Source organism: Microtus pennsylvanicus, chromosome 14, assembly GCF_037038515.1.
Source record: "Microtus pennsylvanicus isolate mMicPen1 chromosome 14, mMicPen1.hap1, whole genome shotgun sequence".
Lineage (NCBI taxonomy): Eukaryota > Metazoa > Chordata > Mammalia > Rodentia > Cricetidae > Microtus > Microtus pennsylvanicus.
The window spans coordinates 44,801,493-44,819,682 of NC_134592.1; the positions used below are offsets into that span (position 1 = coordinate 44,801,493).

The following is an 18,190-nucleotide window of genomic DNA, read 5'->3' on the forward strand; positions in this document are numbered from 1 at the left end:
AGACTGTCATGTTCAAACAGGACCTAGAGTGTGTCCTCCCGAGAGTCAGTGTGTCTGTAGAGACAGACAGTAAGGCAATAGATCGTTGCCAGTCTTTTGTATTTTAATAGAATATTTTATTTCCCCTAAAACTGCGCAAAGCACTTGCAAATCTTGAGGATGGCATTTGAGCGGAGTGAAGTATTTATCTTTATTGCTTTAAAGCTTCATAGTAGAGCGTGAGGGGCTGGCTGGTGAAGGTGGTCGCGGAGGACGTGGCGCCTGCGGCAGCAGTAGAGGTGGTGGTTGTAGACGGGGTGCTTGGTGGGAGGGCTGGCGGTGGCGATAGTAAAAGTGGTAATTGCTGAACTTGAGAAGTGGTACTCCGGAACACCAGGGTTCTTCCAAGACGGAGGTGACTCCCTTGGGCGGTGGCCCTTTTTATTTACAGGTCATTGACATTGAAAACAAAAGAAGCAGGATACCATTTTCCTTTCTTTTCTTTGTTTTTTTTTTTTTTTCAAAACAGGATTTCTCCCCGTAGTAGTCCCTGCTGTCCAGGAATTCACTCTGTAGACCAGGCAGACCTCGAACTCAGAGAGATCCGCCTGCCTCTGCCTTAGGGCTGGGATTAAAGGTGTGCACCACCGCTGCCCAGCAATAGCATTTTTGCTTAATGTGGCCTTCCACTTACTATTTTATTCCACAGCTTTCAATTTTATAATATTATAATGAAATCTTGATGCCAGGTTTCACAGCAGTGAGGAGCTGTCAATAATTGATTAGATTTCTCAGTGTCAGTTTGGTTTTTTGTGCTGCTCTGCTTATCTGGTAGATCAGAAAGTAGAACAGTTGATAAAGGGATCCCTAGAGTGGGAGGGAGGATGTTTTGTATTAATTGGTGTGGACACTAATTTCCCGAACTGTACAAGGTCCAGGACTTACTAGAAGCTGTCTCTTGATTAGATATTTTTTCTCTTTCTCTACTTCTTTTGCCTTCCCATGCTTAAAGCCACCAGCTTAAGAAACAGAAAATCAAATGTCATCAACTCCTGTATCCCCTTTTTGATAGGGAGTTCCCTGTAGCCCCAGCTGGTCCCGAACTCACTGTGTAACTGAGGACACCGAGGTTCGGGACTTCCTCCCTCTACTTCCTGAGGGCAGGATTACTGAAAGACCACCATACCCAGTTCACAGGGTGCTGGGGATCGAACCCAGGACCCTGTGATTGCTAGATAAGCACTCTACCAATACATGCCCAGCCCTCCTGACCTTAGTATGAGCTTCTCAACCCATTTCTTTCTGCTATCATCGCTTCTGTAACTCACAGATGCATGGATGCAGGTACTGCGGACCATCAGAAGTAGAAACCTTGCTGCACCCAACCTGAGAACTCACACACGCCTCTGGCCACCGCAGCTGGCCCACAGGGCTGGATTATTTGGGGGCTTGTAGCTACTTCTCATGTAACGTGGCCTTAACTCTTGTCTCCTTGTCCAGACTGCTTAGAGGCTCAGCCCAAATATGTTAGAGGTGGCAAGCGTTATGGACGAAGATCTCTACCCGAGTTTCAAGAGTCTGTGGAAGAGTTTGCTGAGGTGACAGTGCTCGAGCCACTAGATGAAGAAGCAAAGCCGTCACACCTCCCAGCTGATGACTGCAGTGAGGTGAGGAGTTTGTCATAGTCACGGGTCTCGGGCAGAGTCATCCATCGTGGGCATGAGCACTCGGGCATGAGACGAAGTTAGGCGTTGATTGCGCAATCGGCTCTGCTCAGATATGGCTCCTTGCTCGTCTTCCCTCCTGTGCCTCTCAGGCATAGATGCTAATCTTCCAATTTGAGTGTTTTCACTCACATCTTAGGTTCTGAAAAGTTGATATGTCTGAAAAGTTGCTGTGTCTGTCCCTTGTTATGTGTATATAACTCGATTTCAGTTATTTTTATATTGTCTGCTCTTCTCCTAGCTTTCCTTAGAATTGTATCTTTCCCCCTTATGCTCCCAACCCCACTGCCTATTATGGTGATAGGGGAGATAGCTCAGTGGGTAAGGGCACTTGCTGCATAAACTTGACGAGCTGAGTTCAAATCCCCAGAACCCATTAAGAAGCTAGGTGGGATCACACATATGCTGCTGGGCTTGGGAGTACAGTGGAGGCAAGAAGATCCATGGTGGGGTGGTAGAAGGATAGGAAGGAAGTTATAGATGAAAACGGTAAGATTGCTGGGGGCTTGCTAGTGGTCAGCGTAGTTCCGAGTGGAGAGAATGACCCTGCCTCGAGGGAATAAGATGGAAAATGCTAAGACAGGACACCCAATGTCCTCTTCCGGACTCACGACAGGCGTGGACACAAGTATCCATGCACACGCATGTGCACATATACCACCCATTCAAGCATACACCTCACGTACATACATGTACACAAATTCAAGCATACACCTCATGTACATACATGTACACAAATTAAAAAAAAAAACTAAAGTTTTCACTGTCTTCACCCTCAAACCATGAAGCAGCTTCCATGATAGAAGAATGGAAATCATATATTCCAATTTTTCAGTATTTCTTAAGATTCATTTATGTGTATGAATATAAGTGCACGCTGTACATGCCTGTAGCCTGGGGTGGGGGTGGGGTCAGAGATGGCATCACATACTCCAGAACTGGGTTTACAGATGGGTATAAGCTGCCATGTGGGTGCCAGGGCTTGAACCTGGGTCCTCTGTAAGAACAGCTAGTCCTCTTGACTGTAGAGCCATCCCTCTAGCCCCATGTTTTGATGTCTGTAAAAGTGCCTGCATCTTAGCTTTTGAGATGTGGTAGAGTAGTTCAAGTACTTGGGTTCTTGCTTCGAAGCATGGGCTAGGGCTCTTTCCCAGGGATTGACATCTGACAGAGCTTTTCCTCTTCCCTGGGCCTGTCACACCCAAGTGCAACCTGGCTCACACACTGATTCCCCTGTTACATCCCCATGCAGCTTGGGTCACACGCAGGTACCCCTATCAGACCTGTGTGCTGCTCCGTTCACACATTACTAGTAACCCTGGTTCCCCCATCACACCCGGGTGCAGCTTGGCTCACATGCTGGCTCCCCTGTAACACCCAGGTGCAGCTCGGCTCACACACTGGCTCCCCTGTCACACCCGGGTGCAGCTTGGATCACACACTGGCTCCCTGTCACATGCAGGTGCAGCTCAGCTCACATGCTGGCTCCCCTGTCACACCCAGGTACAGCTCGGCTCACACGCTGGCTCCCCTGTAACACCCAGGTGCAGCTCGGATCACGCGCTGGCTCCCCTGTAACACGCAGGTGCAGCTCAGATCACACGCTGGCTCCCCTGTCACACGCAGGTGCAGCTCAGATCACACGCTGGCTCCCCTGTCACACGCAGGTGCAGCTTGGATCACACACTGGCTCTCCTGTCACACCTGGGTGCAGCTCGGCTCACACGCTGGCTCCCCTGTCACACGCAGGTGCAGCTCGGCTCACACTGGCTCCCCTGTCACACCCGGGTGCAGCTCGGCTCACACGCTGGCTCCCCTGTCACACGCAGGTGCAGCTCGGCTCACACTGGCTCCCCTGTCACACCCGGGTGCAGCTTGGATCACACACTGGCTCCCCTGTCACACGCAGGTGCAGCTTGGATCACACACTGGCTCCCCTGTCACACGCAGGTGCAGCTCAGATCACACGCTGGCTCCCCTGTCACAGGCAGGTGCAGCTCGGATCACACGCTGGCTCCCCTGTCACAGGCAGGTGCAGCTCGGATCACACGCTGGCTCCCCTGTCACACCCGGGTGCAGCTCGGCTCACACACTGGCTCCCCTGTCACACGCAGGTGCAGCTCAGATCACACACTGGCTCCCCTGTCACACCCGGGTGCAGCTCAAATCACACGCTAGCTCTCCTGTGTTCTTGGTGCCCTTCTTTCCATCCTGCACACCGCTAGTAAGGGAGACGCAGTAACATTTTCTTTAGTCTTTCTTTATGGCTCCTTTGCCATCATCCCATTTATAGAGCATGATCAAGAATGCCTTGCTGAGCAAGTGCTAAATATTTCTTGCAAATCTCAACTCAGATTGGAGCTGTAAATATTCCAGACACGAATATGAGCTGGAAAAGAGACAAGGTAGCTCCACTTTCTGGAAGTTTCTGCAGACTGACTGGGTGTGCGCACGTGTCTGTGTATTCATGTATATTCATGGACTTTTGGAATCTACGTTACTAAGATCAATAGACTTGCTCCTAAGGATGTCCTTAACAACCAAACATCCATCCTCAACACCCTAAGAAACCTACAAACCTAAAGGAAGCTAGGACAAGCCTAGGTGTGGGGAAAGAAATGAAGCTGACAACAAATACTAAAAAGTACAAGGGCACACATAATCTGTTAAACACCTTTGCCTCTCAGAGGAAAAAAAAGGATGCTTATCTGCACCCTAGGAATGAAGGTTTAGTGGCAGAAACATAAGGAACAAAAACAGCTAGAAGAGAGAAGGAGCTTACAAAAGTGGAGTAAGAACAGTGTGGGTGGCATGTGCCCAATAAGAATGCAGAGAAGGAACGCATGGCCTAGGACCTGCCGGTGCCCCAGGCAGGTCAGCCCACGACAGACCTGCTGGCCATCTCAAACACTCAGTTCAGCAGTCCCTTCCTTTCTTGGTCCCTTTGAAACATTCAGACAGGGACTTTTGCCTAGGAAAACACACATGCTCACATGCACAGGCGTTTTGCGTACAGTTTTAAGAGGGCAAGAATCTGTACATGCTGTGCAGTTGAATATTCATAACACTGTGTTTTCCTTGCTGTTGGAGAGGGTGTCCTCTTACTATGTAAAAAAATCTGTCTTATTGTGAGTCTGGGTGATATGAAATTTAATTGAGATATACATCTTGAAAAAGAGTCGACACTCTAAGAGGTAAGCATAATTATCTGGAAACCCTTTTTAAGTCTAGTACCTTATCTCTTGGACTAGTGTCAAGATATTAATACTTGGTGCTAAGAAACCCAATGATTGTTTATTTTTTCACACAGTAGTTTTTGCTTACTCCCCAGGGATACCCAGACAGCCTCAGCAGAGTCAGTGTTCCTGGTGGTCTAGTTCTTGCATCTTTGTTAGCTCAGTTACCGACTTATTGGGTAACTTCTTACTCTGCTGGGTTGCTATTTTAAAAGGTGAGCCTTAGGTTTCAGATGTGAGTAAGCAAGAGTTGAAGCCGGAGGCAGAAGAAACCTTGCTGTTTGTGAGGTGTGACATGGGGAGATCCCCTCACCCCAGTGTGCTACAGCTTCCTGCAAATCCTCCAGAAACTCAGTGGGGACCTTCTGATGCTACAGTCAGAGTCTGTCCTGTTCAGCACCCTCTAAAAGAGCTGCAGCAGAGGCTGGAAAGGGTCCTTTCTCTGCATCTCTGCTTCCAGCAAAGACTTCCCACTGTCATAGTCTGCTGCATCCCACACCAAAGCATCTACAAGGGTGCTGGGTACCACTCTCTTGCCTTGCCTGTTGAGGTTGTCACAACTGCTTCTTGTCTAAAAAAATAGGTTCAATTGACCCTGCCTTTTTTTTTTGTTTGTTTGTTTTGTTTTTAATGTAGATTGAACCCAAGCTTTGGTCATACTAAGCAAGTGATCTCCCACTCCGTCCCCAACCCTACCATTTTCAAATCAATTTATCCCTTCAAGTTTTGAATTTTCCTGTTGGGGTTCAAAGGACAAATCCCACTTTGTGTGGCTGTGACCTGTATGTAGCAGACTTCCTTTTGGGCCATTAAACAGCTTCTGAATCATGACATAGAGACTTATTATTAGTTACGAATGCTTGGCCTTATATTAAGCTGTTTCTTGCTAGCTCTTATAACTTATTTTAACCTGTTTCTCTTCGTCACTTTTTGCCTTGGCACTTTTTACCTTTTTTTCATTCTGTATGTTTTCCTCTGTGTCTGTCTGGCTAGCTACTGCCTGGAAGCTGGTACCAGGCATCTCCTTCTCATTCTTTCTCAAGCCTAGATTCCTCCTCCTGCTTATTCTCTCTCCCCGCCAGCCCTGCCTATCCCTCTACTGCCTAGCTATTGGTTGATCAGCTTTTTATTTTATTTTATTTTTTTAAATTTTAACTAGGGTGTCTATTGCTGTGAAGAGGCACCATGACCATGGTAACTCTTATAAAGGAAAACATTTAATTGGGGCTGGCTTACAGTCCAGAGGATTAGTCCATTATCATCATGGTGGGACACAGCAGCATGTAGGCAGACATGGTGCTGGAGAGATAGCTGAGAGGTTTTTTTGTTTTGTTTGTTTTGTTTTGTTCAGCTTTTTATTAGCCCAGTCAGGTGCCTTAGGCAGGCAAGGTGAAACAGCAACACATCTTTACATAATAAACAAATGTAGCATAAACAAATGTAACACACATTTTATATAGTTAAAGTAATGTTCCACACCAGCGACCCTGACTGAGGCCTCACTCTTACTGGCTGCCTTCTACAATGTAAACAAATGTAACAACACATCTTTACATAGTTAATGTTCCTCCTCACCAGCGACCCTGGCTGAGGCCTCACTCTTACTGGCTGCTTCTCTGAGGCAGACAGTCCTGTGGCATTAGTTTTGTGAGCATGCCACCCTGAAGTCCCCCCATGTGTCACGTCTTTGGAGGTGTCGAGAATCTATTCTTTGGGATCATACCTCAACTCAGAGATCTCAGGCAATATAGAAGGGGTGTGCCTGGCCTTCCCTGGTGTGAATCTGGTGGGGATCTGGAGACAGACTTCTTATGTTCGCAAGATGGGATGCTTAGCTGAGTTTATAGGTCTGCCAGGTCCCCTACTCTCAATGGGTCTGTTCACTGCCTCCCCCCAGCTCCAAAAGTAGCTTTAGATTTTCTCCATGAAGACAATAAAAAAAAGATCAGAAACCTGTTATGAGGAGTTGAGCAGAGGGAGGTCTGGCTGTGCTCCCTGGCGGGAAACTAATTTTAGCTCCAGGTTGAGTTCAATCATGCTTTTCCTGAGGTCCTGCCGAGGGAGGTGTGCGTGGGTGGTCGGATAAAGCAGTGTTCCACTCACCTATCAAAGCCATCCCCGGGTACCTCACTTCCCACCAGGAACCCATCCTGTCAGGATGCACAAGCAAGCTGTATCTGAACCGGTAGAGTAAGAAGCTCATCTTTTCCCCCTGGGGCTATTCAAAGGGGAGGCTGCTGCAGGCAGAAGCTTCCACACTAAGGCTGTCATTTCTAGGCTCTGGGGTGGTAGTTCACCGTGTCTTTTTTGTATCATTGGTTGAGAACCTTTTTCATGTAAACATAGCCATAATTATTGGTATTTCTCCATAGTAATTCTCTGCAATTGACCCGTAGCTCCACCTTTCCTCATACTCTTGGAAATGTCCACAAATGCAGATAAGTGTGAGCAAGGCTGTCACAGAGACTGCGCTAAAGCAGCTAAATTTATATTTGATGTAACCCCGTGTGACGCGTCAGGCTTCTTTAGGCACCAGCAGCTTGAAGCACACGTAGGCACTGCTCACAGTACGCCTTTGTTGGGAGTCGTGGGTGAGGGCCACATGGTCACAGGCCATAGCTACCACGTCTCCCTTTTACAGAATGTATGAAAATAAGCTATGTTGGGGCTGGAGAGATACCTCAGTGTTTAAAAGAACTGGCTGCCCTTCCAGGGGACCCAAGTTCAATTCCCAGCACACACATAGCAGATCACAGCTGTCTATAATTCCAGTTCCAGGGCCTCTGATGCCCTTACACAGACATACATGCAGGCAAAACACCAATGCACGTGAAATAACATTTAAGAAAAGGAGGGAGGGAGGGAAAGAAAAAGGGAGGGAGACAGAGAGAGAGAGACAGAGAGAGAGAGAGAGACAGAGACAGAGACAGACAGAGACAGAGACAGAGAGAAGGAAAGAAGAAAATAAGCTTGGCCATGAGACAATTTGCTGATGCTTGGCTTTTGTTTCTGTTCGTCAGTGTTCAAACCCAATATGAATAGTAAACATATTCATCATCTCTGGCCCTTCCCCATCCCCTGGGCTTCTACCAGGCAATTTGATTCTTTCCTTCTGAAAGCAAAAATGTCTAAACTAGCCAATTAAGCATGCCTCTCCTACCAAGTGTAGTTTGCAAGGCAATAAAGCCATTCTGTAGGAAGATTTCTGGGAAGTCTGCAGCACTGAATGTGGTCCTTCGGAAATTTCATTTGGAAAGCAGGATAGAGAATGTGCTAATTCACAGGGCAGGTAGAGCCCACCAGCAGCCGCGATGGGCCTGGTCTCCGATTTAGTGTGTTTATCTGCCGATGGATCCCTTGGGAGTCTGACCTCTCATCTCGGCTGGGATTGAAAGGAAAGTGGCCATGTTTCTTTTAACGGGGTCATTTTCACCCTAGTCAATTCAAGAGGACATTCTACTCCGAGTGAATCCCGGCCAACAAAGGGCACATTCTTGGTCCCTGCCTAAGGTGTGACTGATGGGATGCCTTGGTTGACACTGTTTGTGCTTTACTTCATTAAGACACCAAAGTAAGATTTTAGGTTTCTAAGAGTATATTTTTATCCCCTTTGATAAATAGGTATCAAAGAACCTTGGGCTTTGGGCCCATGTTTCCTCATAGGTAGCTAGCAGGGGAAAGAAAACACACCTGCGCGCACATGCGCACTTGCAAACACAGTTTAATCCTCTTCTCCATTCTTCAGGCTCGGTAGGAAAGACTGTGTAATTAATACAACTGGGGCAGGGACACTTTGCTTTCTGCCCTAGTTGAAAAACAGGGAACACCTTGTTAACTGTTTTCCTCCACAGGGAATGAATTGGGTCTAGTAAGATCTATATCAAGAACAAGGGGTTTTAAACAATTATTTCTCCAACTGCAGACAATAAGGATGTAAGTCAAAACCATTGGCTCACACGCTGCAGTTAAGTGAGAACCTGGGAGAAGGGTTCAGTCCGACGGCCACGTTGGCCCGAGGATGTTCACGGAGTCCAGGCTTTGCGTTGCATCCGTGCAGGTGATAGGTGAAGGTGGTGCTTGGTTAACTAACCCCCCACCAAAAACCCTAAAACAAAAAAACTGATTTTGCTGTCTGCATCAATTCAAACTGCTTCAAAAAGTCTGAAAATGACTATCTTTCTCTTGTGTTCATTTTCATATATGTATAACTTGGTGGTGAAACTGTAAATTATTTCCATTATCTGGATAAGTTTTTAATGGTGGGACACACTTTTTTAGTAACTGAGAGAAGCTCTACTCAGAGCTCTTAGAGTTGAAACACACACATTATTTTTTCATTATCCTCATGATGTCCCTTGTCCTTCTTTGACAAAAAAAAAAACAGTCTCCTCATTGATGCTGTTTATTCCTGACTCCAGAGATGATGTGCCCAGGACCGACGTTTTATTAATGTTATTCCAGCCTTCCCCTTTATGTTCGTCAGTCTCATTAGATCACTTGAGTCCTCCCATATGGGATCGTCGATCCCTTGAATGTGACCTAATACCTTAGAAGCCTCTTCGAAGCTAACAAGACAACATTTGTTCTTACAAGACCCCAGTCGGTCTTTCCAAGTTACACCGAGAGGGTATCCCTTAAAGTCTGTCTCTGCTCCACCCCCTTCTAGATCAGTAATCTCTGATTCTCATTTTTTAACAAGAAACTTAAGACAGACAGCAAATCAAAACTGAACTAATGACGATAGTCACCCCTGCCAACAAACCATTAAGTATCTTTTATAGACAGAAATTTGTTTATCCCCCATTCAGCAGCCGTAAGGAGTAGAAGAGTAGAGACTGCCTGTTCTACTCAGCGAGACCCTGCATCATTGGTAGTGTTTGTCTAAACTTAGGTTCAATCCTCAGTGCCTCCAGACTTTAAAATCCGCTCGCTCCCAGCCTTGCTAAGGGAAGAGGCTTCACTCGGCATTTCTTTGCGTTGGCAGCCCTTGGAGGCTTTTTGGCAGTGCACTAGGACTTGGGTGGATGCGTGTGTATTTAAAAGCCATACATTAATTCCCGTTATCCCCGACTCTTACTTGCAGCATTTAATTGCCTTTTGAGATGAAGGCACCAATTTGCATTCCAGTCCAGTAGCTCCTCCCTGAGTTCAAAACAGAGAGACTGGAAGCTGGGCTGCCAGGCTCTCCACTGCCTTAGCCTTCAGAGGTGGCAGAGTGGGAAATGAGCCCCAGTCCCAGGAAGTGCACCCCGCAGAAACAAAAGCCAGACCCCCAGGCACATTCAGCTTCCCATATCCAGCTCAGGGTGCAGCTTTCTAGACATTTAAGATGAACCAAACACGCCACTGTGCTTTCAATCCTGTGTACACTCCCTAAACAGATCCTGGTTCTCTTCAGAGACACCCTGCACTGTGCCTCTCGGTCTCAGCCTTCTGTGAGTTTGTCTGTCTAGGAAATTGTGTTGTGCTTCCTCTGGGCTTTTACAAGGCATTCCCTTTTCAAAATTAATGTGCTTCAGTCTCCTGAGCTGCAGAGATCATCTCAGCAACCTCTGTCTCTGAAGAGTAGCCCCGTGTATGCCCATAATTATTTTAATTAGCCATACATCCTGTAGGGCGCAAAGGTCTTAGCTGGAGCAGAGGGCTAGTTCGGGCAGTGGCTGGCCTATTGTGGGGAGGGGGGATGCAGTCCGAAGGCAGTGGCTGGCCTATTGTGGGGGCGGGCATGCGGTCCGAAGGCAGTGGCTGGCCTATTGTGTGTGTGGGGAGGGGGCATGCAGTCCGAAGGCAGTGGCTGGCCTATTGTGTGTGGGGGGGGGCATGCAGTCCGAAGGCAGTGGCTGGCCTATTCTGGCGGTGGGGGGGGCATGCGGTCCGAAGGCAGTGGCTGGCCTATTGTGGGGGCGGGCGTGCAGTCCAAAGGCAGTACTGGCCTATTGTGTGTGGGGGGGGGGGACATGCGCTCTGAAGGCAGTGGCTGGCCTGTTGTAGGTGGGGGGGTGCACACGGTCCGAAGGCTGCAGATGCTGGCTCCACTTTGGGGCTAGAAGCCAGGGATCCAAGAGACTTTGGCCATCTGCTCTGTAGTCCCCCAAAGCAGGTTTCCCTCTGAAGAAAGCATTCCTGAAATTGGTGTATTGTGGCTGATGTGTCCAGGGTACCTCAGCCAGCTGTAAAACAATCCAGCTGGCCACAATGGCCAGTGTGACATTAAGATGTGTGACCCTTGGGATGGGTGCAAGGGCATCCTTTGTCTAACCGAGAAGGGTGAGGACCGCTTTCTGTAGCAGCCATTTGGGGACCTCTGACCCCATCTCCTGCATCTTCGCTGTAAATAAGGAATCGCAGGGTAGCCCAGGCCAGCTGTACTGATCCAGGAGCCTCTGTGGAGAGGAAGGTCGGGGGGGGGGGGGGGGCAGGGAGGCTTTTCCCACGTTGAGTCCCAGTTGATTGCTCCAACACAATCACCATGCCAAACCCTTGGCTCCTCCCACCCCCAGTCTTCCTAAGGCATAATTGACCATTGTATTGTTTATGGTCACGAAGATGTTTTATATCCAAAGGTATCTTTGTTAGGCGTAGACAGGGTGAACTGAGAATGGAGTCACTTTACCTGTTAGAGCTGTGGTTGCTCATTCCTCTCATTCCTAAAGCTGACGTTGGGCTGTCTGCTGTGTCTTCCGTCCTCCTCCTGTTCAGAGCATCAGGTAGCAAGGAGAGTGGCTGCTAGCTCCTTACTCTATTTAGTAAGTAGACCTCCTAAGCATCACGTAGACCCTGGCACTGTCCAGTGCTTTCCAGTGTGAAGCATGCCTTCACAGGGAAGAGCTGCCATGGGGAGACTGAGGCACGAGAAGGGTAAGTGATTTGGCCAAAGTACCCATGCCACTACAGGGCAACGAGCCTCGGCGGTCCAGCTTTGGAGTTCAACCTCCTGACCACATCATTGTTCTGATGGAAAGATAGCAGCAGTTTGGCCATCTCTAAGACACTCACACCTCCATGTCCCACTCATGGGGTGGAGCACATCCCCACTTTGTGAGTGAGCAGTAGCAGGAGGTCCCTAAACAGAGAACAGTCTGCCCAGCCCTGTGTGACTTTGCCTCCCTGGGTCCTGAGTACCCAAGGTGTGTGGAGTGATGTTTACATGTTCTGACACCCGCCCCTCACCCAGTGCTCACATGCACCCACCCACTCAGAGGACCCCCCCCCCCATGGCTTTACAGAACTGAATGGCAAAGTCTCTTCTGGTGGATTCAGCACCCCAGCCTTGGGCCTCCTGCCAGCCCTCACTTCACTGGGATGACCATCAGCAATTAAAGGACCCACAATGATTAAAGGTTCCACAATGATGCCTCCTTTTATTGGTGCTGTTTCTGTAACTGAATGATCTAATCTCCCCTGCCCCCCCCCCAGCTTTTTAATTGGACTCACTGGCTCCAGGCAGTAAGAATGAAAATAAATGAAGCGTGAATGAATTGGCTCTTCCCTTACCCACCCCATCCCCTCAAATCGCAATTTAATAACAAACATTCAGCTTTTATGAGCCTCCCTCCCTCTTAAAGGAACAGACCCTTCCTTTGGACTAAGGAGAGGCAGACTTTGGTCATGTCAGGGTGAGGAACTCTGGTCTCTGGCAGAGGTGATCTTGGAATGAGATGGAGCCGTTAGGGTGAATTCACTGCCTTCCACAGGGTGGCTCCTGGTCCATCAGTGCTTCTTACCAAAGACCATGGGAGGATGCTGGGGAGACTGTCACCCAGAGTTCAGTTCGGCTTGTTATCCCTCACCCTGGGACCCATCATCTTCAGGTTTTTTGAGAAACCATTGCTGCTAAGTGATGCCTGGGCTTTGGAAGCCGGGGCTGGGCGGGGCTGGGCTGGGCTACCCTTTCATCCTCTGCTAGCATATATGGTATGTAATGATGGGTTCCGTTCAGACATTTGCATGCACGTACGCCATGTGCTTTGATTATATTCACCGCTGATCCCTTACCCTGACCAGCCCCTATTCTGCTGTCATGTCTTTGTTGGTGATTCCCTGTGTTTAATTCAGGTTGCTTATGGAAGGAGTTATTTATGGGAACATGGACACTGATCAGTGGCTGGCTATGCCACTGAAGAAAACGTCTTTTCTACCCCCAGGCACCATTAACTGCCTACAAAGTCTCAGGCAGGGGTGGGGCCCTGTGATTCCTCCCCACTCCACGACGGAATGTTGGAGGTCTTATGAAGGTAGTCAGATGTGCTATGAACTCCAGGGCAGTGCCCATGGCATGCCTAGTGTTGGGCTTTCTCAGGACTGAACTTTGGGACGGTTGCTGTCCCCACGGCAAGGCTTTGCTGAGGGTCTCCGGTGGACCCATGCTCTGCTGAGCTCAGGAGACATTGGTAGTGTTCACCTGCCTCAGCAACCCTGGCTTCCCTCCAATCTGCAGCCACCAGTCTGTCACAGAAGGTGACTCCCAGAGGGGGAGAACCCCGAGTCGCTACAGTTAAGTTAGCGAGGGCACTGAGAGCTACGCTTGTTAATGCTGCAGAAAATCCTTTAGAACAGTGGAGAGAATAAGAGTTTATCCTATAGTCCCTCAACTAAAACGAGTCCTGTTTTTAATTACCTATTTCCTTCTGGTCTTTGTCTGGTTCTATAAATATTTGCTGCCAGCAATAATCATAGCACAGATCGCATTTTTGTTATGTTCTTTCATATCATTTATTAAAATGTTTCCCCATGTTCCTACATGGTTTTTTAATTGCTTTTAGTGACTACATTATGTAGTACCATTATGCTTTATTCCCTATTGTTGAATATTTAAGTAGTTTTAAATACTTTGTTGTTACAAAAGTACCTTAGTATACATATTTGTGCACATGGCTTTCTCTTTTTTTTTTGAAATTTTCTTTAGATAACTAATGAGATTATTGGGTTGAAGAGTGTGAATATTTTTATTTTGATACATAACGCCATTTTAATTATGAAAATAGTAATATCCATGCACATGGCTGCCAGCCATACATGAACAGGGCTGCTTCAGACTTGGTGGGAATGGGAGCTGGAGCTTAAATACTTAGATAATTCAATCATAGCGGTTCAGTAATGACGGTTATGAGCCCGGTTTTAGCTCCTGTGACCTTGTGTGGTGTTGAGTGAACCACACCGCTGTGAGATGCTGCTGAGGTGAGCTGCCATCTGTACCCCATGCATCTCTGCCGGCACTCAGTGGTTAGGGTACCGTTCCGGCAGAGGATGCCCCCCACCCCGCTGTCAGTTCAGTTCCCAGCATCATGTCAGGCTGCTCACCACTGCCTGGAAGTCTAACTCCAGGAGATCTGACACCTTCTGGTCTCACCTGTGTGTATCCGACACAGACACACATGAACATGATTAAATAAAATAAAATCCTTTTTAAAGAATGCACAGATACTTCGGAGACATAGCCAAATTGAAAGATTTAATTTTGAATATAGGGGTGAAAAGAATTCCACAAATACAAATTTCATGTGTATTGCCTATAGAGGAGCCCCCACAAAAATAGCAAGGCTATATATAGTGTGTATGTGCCAGGCACAGTGCTAAGCACTTGGCTCATACTTCAGTAAGTTCACACTGCTTTGTTCCCATATACCTGTGTTATATGTATTAGCAGTAATTAAAATATGGTGTGTAAGAGAGCTGTCAACCTTGTTCTCATGAGGCTTACTAGTAAAGTAGTGTAGGATATTAAGGAGATAGAAAATAAAGTAGTGAACAACAGATTTACTCTAAGGACTCATGAGAACATTTAAGTTTCAATTTGAAGCTCATTTAGAGACACTAAAATATTAGCTGTACTTTATTTTGGTATGCATGTGGGTGCATTTTTATGATTTGTTAGTAGTTTTGAGTTTCATTTTATTTGCCCCCTTTGTTATAGGTGTTTTATTACTTTTAAATTAATACTTTTTTTTTTGGATTTTCGAGACAGGGTTTCTCCTTAGCTTTTTTGGTTCCTGGCCTGGAACTAGCTCTTGTAGCCAGGCTGGCCTTGAACTCACAGAGATCCGCCTGCCTCTGCCTCCTGAGTGCTGGGATTAAAGGCGTGCACCACCACCGCCCAGCCTTTGTTCCCATTATATAGGGAGATAAACTAAGGCCAGAGAGGTCAAGCAACTTACATAAGATTAACTCCATAAGTAAGTTGGGATTCAATACCAGGCAGTCTAGTTCCAAATCTAGCATAGTCTCCATTCTGGGCCTTCCAGTGGGCAGAGGTGAGAAAGAAGTGGGCAGGCAGGGGCTGTCCTGGACGGTGGTGGGCCAGTGGTGGGGGTGGGCACGCCTATCCTGACTGTAGACGTGTGAGACACTGGAAACTCTGCTTCCGCTCTCTATTTTAACACGCACAGGGAAGTTCATGAGGAAATGTGAGAAACCACACGAACCCCGTCACTTCAGGAATTGTTACCAAAGACGTTTTGAAGCTGGCTGTTGCTCTTTCATTTTTGTTCCCAGATGCTATATCCCTGCAGAGGCTCTTTATGCTTTGAGCCCAATGAAAACGTTTTCCTCCCATGTCCCCCATCACTGTCTACCATTAAAAAAATGGTCATGAACAACTTGTAGCTTAATAGTTTCATTTGGACCAATGGTTCAGAGGTCATATTTAATATATTATTTGTGGATTTAGTCGGTTCGATTTTAGGGTACTCAGATGTTGAATAATGAATTGCATAATTTCAGGAGCCAAGGTAGGGTGGGCATTTGACTCAATCTGTTAGCAGGCAGGATGCTTTCGTTAGTGGGCCTCTATGGGTTTGAAGTTTTATGTGTTCCAGCAGTCTAATCCTGGTCAGACACAGTAACTGAGGAAATCCAGGGAGGTCTTTTGCCTGCTCCTTCCTCCCTGCTTCCAGGTTGCACACATCTATCAGCGTAGACCTCCATCTTTCTTTAGAAGCATCGGCAATTGAGGCGATGAAATTATAACCCCAAGAAGACAAGGAGGATTCACTGGGCCCTGCTGGTTCACCCCAGCAGTGCCTTGTCCGTTGGTCACTTTTAGCTGTGATCTGAGCGGCTGCAGGTGACTTGGTTATCCTGAGAACACGGCCTTTGGCGAGCTTCAGTTTAGCAAGAATTTTCTGTTCCAGGATTTCACTTTGAGTTTTCAGCTTAGCTGAGTCCGTGGCATCTTTAGGGTCCCTGTGGAATAAGGAGCTGTGACTCTCAGACATTGAAGAGGTCTCCACCGTGAGTGTAATGGCTAATATTGTTAATTTGAGTCACTTGGAGACAAGCCTCTGGGCTTACCAGTGAGGGGTTAGCTAGATTAGCTTAGTTAAACTGGGGGGATCCGCATTAACTGTGGGCAGTACCATTCCGCGAGCTGGGGTCCTGGACTGAACAAAAAGGAGAAAAAGTAGCATGAACAGAAGCCTCCGTGGCCCTCTGCTTCCTGACTGGGGACACAGTGTGTCTAGCTGTCTCCTGTGTCATGCACCCCTTCCATGATGGTCTGTGTCTCCTGGAGCTGTACGTTGAGACACACCCCTCCATCCTAAGGTTGTTTCTGTCGGGTAGCTAAGACAATGCGTGAGTCTGACGAACGGCTAGACCTGCTGAGGTTGCCGGAAAGACCGCTAAGTCGTGTCAACTCGAACTTCTGAAAGACAGCGTTTGATGGACGCGTCTTTGCACGACGCACCATCTGCCGTGAGGAATCCAGGCTCTGCAGACAGGAGTTAATTAGGTCCGTCTTCCTGCTGTGTTTATTTCAGGAGTCTAAGAAATCAACCAGCGTTATTCAGTTCAACCATCTCAGAGAACAGGTTTCTCTCTTTAGTATATTCTCAATAATATTCTCAATATTTAGGATAAAAGGCAACCTTATTCATAAAATTTCTATTTGGTTTCCTTCCCTTTTTAATTAATTAATTTATTTATTTTGCCTGTGTGCAAAGAAACAAGTTTTGTTCACATACATCATTATGCTTTGTTCTGATCTGCCTCTCTCACTGTCCTCCCAAATAGTCCAGTCTCCCTGTGGCTGTGACGAAGCCCACACTTACACAAAGCTCCCAGGCCCCTTACTTCTGCCTCCTGAGTGCTGGTATTTATAGGCATGGGCCAGCACATCTGCGGATTACAGTTGTTTGCTATGATGGCAGCCTAGATTCTGATAAGAGGAGGCCTCTTTTCTCAGTGTGGAGCCTCGCTGTGGGATGGCAGCTTTCTCAAGAAGCCCAGACCATTTGCAGAACAACCAAAGCCACTAAGGAACTACATGTTATAACTGGTCCATGGAAGATTGACACACAACTTGGCCAATGGAGCAGGGGCTGGATTTGTTCCTGATTTGGGATGAGTGGGTATTTATCAGTACAAAATCCATATGCTCTGATCTCGGAGGAGACACACTGGAACCTCAGTCTGATAAGGGTCTGTGGGTGACTAGTTCACTTCCCTCAAGCTCGGTGTCATTTACTTCCAGCACGGAGTGTGTTTAGTTTCCTCTAAACAGATGTTTAGACCACATCTGTGTCTGCGCTCAGTGGCAAGCACACCTGACTTGTTCCTTCAGCAAATATGAATGACTCCTCCTGTTGGCTTTGCTCTTTGTGGTGCAGATGGCCCTCAGGGCTCAGTTTAGCTGTGGCTGCTTTTAGGACGTCCACCCTCACCTTCCAAGCCTGACATTTCTTACCCAGGAACCATCACATCTTCCTCTCTTTCTGGCCCCCGTGTCTTCATTAGCATCGGTACTTTTTGAGATTACAATATAATTACGGCTCTCCCTTCCCTTTTCTCACACCTAGCCCTCCCACTAAACCACACCTCCTTGCTCTGTAAATTCATGTGTGGTCTCTTTCTTTCATTAATTCTCACATGCATATGTTGATGTCTATTCATAGATATTCCTAAATATAGCCTGCTCAGTCTATACACTGTTACTCATGTGTAGGTCTTCAGGGCTCGGTGTGCTCTTCCCGAGGGAAGACTGTTTCTTCTACTCTAAGCGTTCCACAGTTGTCCGCCCTTCTTTGTGTGAGGTTGAGGCTCCGCCCACTTTGGCATGCACATTAGTCCTCTCCTTGCTCTGCTGTTGTTTAGGTAGTTGTGTTGGTGAGACTCAATGGGCATAGCTGATACTCTGGCTCCTGCAATCTTTCTGCCCCTCCTTCACGTACGTACCTTTTCAGACAAAAGATATGTGTGTTCTGCTCTTGGTTGAGGTCCCAAGACATAGCATGAAGGTGAACACTCCGTCCGCAC

At 47.4% G+C, this 18,190-nt stretch overlaps 1 protein-coding gene across 9 annotated transcripts in view; it reads left to right on the forward strand.

Moving 5' to 3' along the window:
• The window catches only part of Nin (ninein), a 101,796-nt gene that overhangs the window by 32,719 nt on the left and 50,887 nt on the right, over positions 1-18,190 (forward strand). For all 9 annotated transcript variants that reach the window (XM_075948719.1, XM_075948718.1, XM_075948720.1 and 6 more), the window contains one exon: positions 1,480-1,646. In XM_075948719.1, coding sequence (XP_075804834.1) covers positions 1,480-1,646 — 167 coding nt within the window. The remainder of the gene's footprint in view (positions 1-1,479; positions 1,647-18,190) is intronic.